The following is a 7,081-nucleotide window of genomic DNA, read 5'->3' as shown; positions in this document are numbered from 1 at the left end:
TCGCCCTCACCCGCGCCTTCAGCGCCGCACTGGCGGAGCGTCGGACTGACGAGACGCCGCGCCAATCAACGCCGAGGGGACGGGCGCATCAGCCAATGAACGCGCACCGCCGCCTCCCGGCGCCGCCGGCGAGATGGCGCCTGGCAGCGGGATGGGGACAGATGGTGGGGACACCTGCCGGGGCGGCGAAGTCTATGGCGCGGCTTCGAGTGCCCCGGGAGGGCTGCGGGCGGCCTCGCACCCGGCAGGTGACTCCGTGCCCGGATGGCACAGTTCCGCCCCGCGATCCGCGGCCGGAAGCGCGGCCGCTCAAGCGGTTGCCGGGGAACAGGCGAGCCGGAAGTCCCGCCTGCCGTGCCGCTGCTGTTGTTGTGACAGGGACCGTGACAGCGACAGGCCCGGCACGAGCCCCCGCCCCCCGCACACGGGCCTCGCCGCCTCTGGCTCCGCTCCCCGCCCGCCCGCACCATGAAGTGGATGTTCAAGGAGGACCACGCGCTGGGTAAGGGTGGGTCCGGGCCAGGCGCTGCCTGGCAGCGGCCCCGGTGCCCTCGGTCTCCCGTGTCGCCATCTGTCCCCGTCGGCTTCCCCAGGCGGTCGTCTTGTCTGTGGGCGGACAGCCGCTGGCGGCCCTCGCCGAAGGGTGGTGCGATGCCCGGGGACGGTCTTCCCGAAAAGCTAGAGACCGCTCGGAGGCGGGGATATGGTCGCGATCCCCGCAGGCTCACGGCCCTGCCGGCGCTGCCCTCTCGGCCTAGGACACCGGCAATATTATTACTATGCAATGACTAATTATGAGTTTTGTTCACAGAGCACAGATGTGTCGAGTCGGCAAAAATCCGAGCCAAATACCCCGACCGTGTCCCGGTGAGTAACCAAGCCAGCTTCAACAGAATACTTAGAGGCAAAGGTGGATAAACTGTTTCAATCCTGTCCACTCTGATGAGTTTCTACTAAGTAAATTCATGTTCCTTTTTGTGTCCTTAGATGCTTTAAAGAAGCCCCAAACACATCTAACTACTGCAACATTTTCTCCTCTGCCCCAGTGCTTAGCGACAAATAAGCTTTCTAAACACTTTCCAGGGATTTTTATGATATATCACAGTCCTGCTTTCTTCTAAAGGCAGTTCTATCCCAGCAACCACCTTCATTGTCTTGGCAATTGTGCTTGATCCTTAGAAAGATTATGAAGATTCTTGAAACCTTGACCATCTTCCATCCTGGCTAAATGAGTTAGATGATATCCCTCATGTATTCCACACCTATAACCAGTCATCGTGGTGAATCTCCCCATGCAAACCCTGTTGAAGAGCCAATGCAAGCGGTGACCTCTCCTTTCTGCATTAATACCTACCAGTCTGCTAAATAGTGAATGACCTCTCTTCTTCTCTCCACAATTCCTTTTAACATGTTTGTCTGTGAAAAGACCACACTTCACATCTTTATGTAACAGCTAGCAACATGCCCACATTCTCAACTTGCTTGAGTGTAAAATTTCCCACATCCCATCTGACCACGTGCCACTTAGTGCCACTCCTGTGTCTCACCTTTTGGTAAGTAACTTCTCCATTAGCACAGCCCAGAGAAGGAATCTTTATTCCCATTGACTTTTTCTGCTGCTCAGTTGCACCTAGTCATGAGATTTTCTCCAGCTGCAGTCTGGCAAGCTGATATGATCCTTGCTGTTCTCTCTTGACTATCCCCTCATACATAGACTGTGGTGTCCTTAGTGACCATACATCTCCACAGTATCCATTTATTAGTTTCAAAAATATCCTTGATAACCTTAGGGGAAAAAGAAACGTAGAAACTCATAGCATGAGTCAGAATGACATGCTGCCATATCAGGAACAGACAGCAAGGTGTAGATAGATACAGGAATTAAATCTCAAATTGCAGCAATCCTTTGTCTGGAGCGGTATGTATTTTCTGCTTGATGATTCCAATTGAGCTGTTGAAACGAAATAGTTGGTATCAATTTAATACTCAAAAGTGTTTTTCAAACTTAATGTTGTAAGTGGAATGCAGAGCAAAGGAATGGAGACCCTGGAACGAACCTCTTGTAAACTGTATTTCCCAACCTGCTGTATTTTTCCTTCCAGAACCAGCCTCTGTAGTACAAAAAGCATCAGGTCTTTTTCACAAGGAATACTTAATTCTCCTTCCCCTGTACCTGTTGCTTTTTGTTTCGTTTGTTTATTTTTGTCTGGTTTTGTTTGTGGCCATCTTGCTGTCTTTCCTTCCTGTAGTCAATTTCCGATTTCCGAAGCAATGATGAAAGGTACTCTAAATGTCACTTCAGCAGAATACAAAGTTAGCCTCACCAGTACCAGTACAGGGGAAGGATCACCTCACAGTTCTTTGCCTAATACAGTCCAGGACACCATTAGCCTTACTTGTGGCCAGGGCACACTGCTGGTTCATTTTCAACTTTGGGTCCACATTGCAATAATTCCGTATCATCAGTGTAAAAAAAGTTAAATGACGTGCGTACTTTCCTGTCACAGGTTTCTTTAAGGCATAATACACCTTTTTATCCCATGACTGCCAAAAACCCAGGCGCAGGACGTTTTGAGCCATTGTGTATAAGAATGTAGGTCTCAATGCAGCTGTAAGATCAGGTTTCAGAGTGCTGAGCCAGTTCTACCTCTGATTTGGTTGCGGTCAGGAAACCTTTTTGTTCATCCCCTCTGCTCACTGTTGTAAGCCTGTACAAGCAAGCGATCTACCAAAGCTGTCTGTTCACACCAATCCTTAACAGCTTGACCTTCACACCTGCACTTTACAGGTCATAGTGGAGAAGGTCTCAGGATCTCAGATTGTTGATATTGACAAGAGGAAGTACTTAGTTCCATCTGACATCACCGTGGCCCAGTTCATGTGGATCATCAGGAAGAGGATTCAACTGCCATCTGAGAAGGCAATATTCCTCTTTGTAGACAAGACTGTCCCACAATCCAGGTGAGAGGCTATTCACTCGGTATTCAGAATCCTTTTTAGCAAGCCTGTGCATATTAGAGGGTGAGTAATGCCACTCTTTGAGGCTCATCTGGCGATTTTAGGAGGTGTTTGTCACATCCTAATCTCACTAAAAGTTGGTTTTCCTCATGAGTTTGATAAATGCCTTATTTCTTGAGCTAGGCTGAAAGGAAAGGTGACTGAAAAATATACTATGATTTACTTCCATGGGAAAAGGGTGAGGTTTGCAGTTATGATGTTCTTGCACTTGGCTGAATGCAAGAACACGTACATCATCAATGTCAAAAAAAATTATTCTCAGTGTAACAAAAAAGTTGTGCATTAAATACTCAATAGCAAATGCCATAAATTATTCTGAAAAAAGCCAACAACCTGTCAGTTTACAAAATAACATTACAGACTAGTTGCTGGCTCTTTTTTAAAAATTATTTTCTTCTATTAAAAAAAAGAGTAATTGCTATAGAAATGTTTTTCACATTGGTTTTATACAGGAATAAGTTTCATTGCTTTCTGCTTACATACTGCTTACATACAGAATATAGCAGAAGCAGCTAGTACAACTTTCTGTACAAGATACTTTAATAAAATTTAAGGAAATAGTATGTCGTTATATGCCTGAGATGTGGTATTATTCTTAATACTTAGTTGTAACAGAAACAGTCCCTCCAGGTAACCTGATACACAGTAGGGACCCATGAGAATCATCCTTTTCTGCTTGTTTTCTTCTAAGAGTACTGAAAATGCCTATATGTCATCTTCATAACGGTACTATAGAACTGCTAGGAGCAGGAAAGAGAGATCCGTTGTCTCTTCTCACATATTCATAATGAGACAGCTGGAAAAATAGGGCTTTGATAATTCAGTATTAATGTAAAAACGGCTACTTCTTAACAGATAAAAACACAATCCGCTCATGGCTCTGCTCATTTCATAGGCTGAGTTTATGTAATAAACTTCTGTATGAGGAGAGAAGGATGTCAAGGGTTGGTGATTTATCTGCTACTCACCAGTTATCTTCCATTTCAAGCACTGCTCACACATCTTCCCAGCTCCTCTCTTGGGCAGAATGACATCGTTGTTTTCCCTGTCATCACATCCAGTCTCCATCTTTCAGTTCATTAGCCTTTTCTCAGTTTTGGGAAGTCAGAGAAAGGTGATTTAAGGAGGCATCATTTGTGCACCTCACTGATGTCAACTGCTCCAACCATCTGTAGATAGATGGTTGGAGAAGTTGACCAGCCAAGTAATAGCTAGCATTTCTTTTTTTGTTTTCAAAATAGAAACCAATTTCCAACAAAACAGGGAAGCATTCTGACAAAGGCATTTGTGAAGAAATTCAAAAAATTTACTCTGCAAAGAGTCCAGGATCATTTTTCTAACTCACGACTCAACTGCTTTTCATTTATTCTCCTCGTTCATATTTTAACCTATACACAGACTTACAAGTTTTAGCTTTTATTAATCCTTGTTTATATGAGGTTCTAACTGTTAACACTGGCAAGTTGCATGAGCCAAACAAATCATTCCTCTTTTTTCCCCCTTCAAGCTTAACTATGGGACAACTTTATGAGAAGGAAAAGGATGAGGATGGATTCTTGTATGTTGCCTACAGTGGAGAGAACACATTTGGTATCTGAATGGTGGGTCTTGGCTACTGTACCATCCTGCTGTGTATCTTGTAAATAGCTGATCATTTTCTGTTCTGACATCCACAGAAGTTCCTTCTATATACATGCATTTGTAACTGGATTTATTTCTTAATATATTGATAGGTCTTGTTTTATTAGACTGTTAAATTATAAAAAAAAAGTTTTGTTGGTTTTGTGAATTTTTTTTTTCTCATGGCTATGAATTCCCAAAGCCTCAGTTCTTTGGGGGGATACATTTGATGACATTGGTTAAATAAGAAAGCAAAGTAGTTGAGCTACTAAAACCTGAAGAGAAGAACATACGTTTATTCTGTTTTGAGATGTCAGTTTAAGAAAAATAAAAACAATAAATTAGTATTGGGAACACTGGATTTGCTAGCTTATCCAAAGCCAGGAGCAAGATGCTGATCATGTTGAATTGAGCTAGTATGTTCCTCTTTCTCAATTAACAAACAAGTACAATAAAAATTCCTGTCACAAACAGGCAGTGCTGTCATTTCTTTACCTTCATTTTGGCCAGAAAGTTACTCGTCACATTTACTAGATGCTACACAGCTGCTTGTATTACTTACTAGACATTGTACAGCTTCTCAAACTTTAGTGTGTGGCTGATGATACCAGGAAGAAGCAAGGAGCTCTTTGTAGGTTTCAAAACCAGTAGCTTCAGAGCTGCCTCTCTCACAGCTACTATATTGCACAGCTACTTCTGTTTGCAGGCAAAGAGGCAAACCTGTGGATTGTGTGGGAGAGGGTGGAAAAACCACCTAATTGACCTAATTGCACAGTGCTGGAGTTCACACTCTGATATTAAAGGATAACACTGGGTTGAAAAAGTAGCATGACTTCGACCTTCCTAAACCAGCAAGGAAATGCTAAATACAGTTTAGATTACTATTAAAAATTTTAATTCATTTTCTCACTACATGGTGCCTAAGAATTTAGTTTTCAAAATGTTTCCAGTTACAGTGGAAATTTATCACTTTCCAAACTTAAATTCATACTCACTCAAATTCCCATGAAGATACATAATTGTTTAGTGCCGCAGTCATTCACAAGTATTGGCAGAAGAACTCCAAAATGTGAAGGTAGGAGCCTGTGAAATGCTGACACTACCGTTTTATTGAGGCTTGTCACAGTAACTGTGATGCATGTGCTCAGTGCATCTGAAAATGCGCTGTTGATCTCAGTAAGCTGGAAAAGGTTCGGTCTTCTTTATGCTGAAACCTCACAGTTTTTCTACAGCTATCAAGTAATATTTTTTCTTAGCTGTTAACAGAAGAGTAAGGAACATAACTTAAAAATGCTAGATAAAATTAATTACATGCTAGCAAACACATGTATCTAAAAGCAAGGGGAGATGTTATGATTGAGGTAACTTTTGGATTACCCTTCATAAGCCCCTAAAACCCCCACATAACTGCTCTCTTTAACATCTCTGTGTTTATTAGTTTCGATTTAGGAGCACAGACATGCGAGTAATTCCAGAGAATGTAAGGATAAATATTCTACAGCAGTAACTTCACTTTTCATCTGCAGGTACACTTAAAATGGCAATAAAACATCAGGAGGTTTCCTTTTGAAATGCATAGGTGAAATGCATCCCTTTAGATAGTACACTCTTGTAAAATTATAAAAAGCATTTGATCCCATATGATCTTCATTTTCTGTTAACCCTTCAATTTATGCACTGAACAAAAAATGAAGAAATACGTCACTATTCCTACAGCAACACCTCTATGTCACTTATCTTTAAGCTAAATTGAAATGTCATCTACAATATAACTAAACCAGTACTGGATGAATTTAGTATTCAGTAAGTATTTAGTATTCAGGCCAAATTTAGACCATTTAGATAGCCTTCCCTCAAAAATTATCTTGCTTCTACCTGTATTTATTATGTATATATGTTAACTGTATATATTATGTACCTATTGTTGCTGCAGCCCTCTTATGACATTATCAGATACCTACACCTTGTTTTGGGCTCATGGTTTGTTTTTCTACAAATACAGTAATATAAATAGTCTTCAATTTACTCGGAATGTACTGAGATCAGTAAGCCTTCCAGTCTGTGTTAAGGTGAGCAGTGGAAGCACACTGTGAAGATCAAAACCTTGCTTTTCCAAAGGCAGTGGGATGCTAGCATCTTGTCTCAAGGAACTGCAGCTTCAAGGTCAAACAGATTGATTACTCCTACCCTTGGACAAAACCACTTGTTTCTGTGCTCTGGTTTTGACTTCCTTAAAGATAAGCAAGCAGTCTGTCCTGCCTTCTTACTATGATTGAAAATAGAATGACATCTCCAACAGTGATGCTGTTAAAGACATCCCACTCAATGATTACAGTTTCTTTGTCCTGGCAATTAGGAGCCATTGGTCCCCAAACAAGTTTGGGAAAGGCAAGGACCTATCTGGGTAATACAGGTGTGCTCATTTTACACATATGATCGGAAT

The 7,081-nt window shown here is 42.3% G+C and overlaps 1 protein-coding gene across 1 annotated transcript; it reads left to right on the top strand.

The window, feature by feature from the left end:
- The first annotated feature begins 361 nt into the window (after positions 1-361).
- Positions 362-5,111, top strand: GABARAPL2 (GABA type A receptor associated protein like 2). The gene is made up of 4 exons (XM_082290328.1): positions 362-502; positions 812-867; positions 2,789-2,961; positions 4,526-5,111. The coding sequence occupies exons 1-4, from the start codon at positions 469-471 to the stop codon at positions 4,614-4,616; spliced, it is 354 nt and encodes a 117-aa protein (XP_082146454.1). The 5' UTR covers positions 362-468; the 3' UTR covers positions 4,617-5,111.
- Positions 5,112-7,081: the final 1,970 nt, after the last annotated feature.

Source organism: Coloeus monedula, assembly GCF_965178545.1.
Source record: "Coloeus monedula genome assembly, chromosome: 13".
Lineage (NCBI taxonomy): Eukaryota > Metazoa > Chordata > Aves > Passeriformes > Corvidae > Coloeus > Coloeus monedula.
Note: the sequence above shows the minus strand (reverse complement) of the source record. Positions and strands in the feature narration are given on the sequence as shown.

Coding starts and splice junctions, on each gene's coding strand:
- GABARAPL2 (XM_082290328.1), top strand. CDS start 469: ATGAAGTGGATGTTCAAGGAGGACCACGCGCTGG. Junction 503..811: donor CAAGGAGGACCACGCGCTGG/GTAAGGGTGGGT, acceptor TTTTGTTCACAG/AGCACAGATGTGTCGAGTCG. Junction 2,962..4,525: donor AAGACTGTCCCACAATCCAG/GTGAGAGGCTAT, acceptor TCCCCCTTCAAG/CTTAACTATGGGACAACTTT.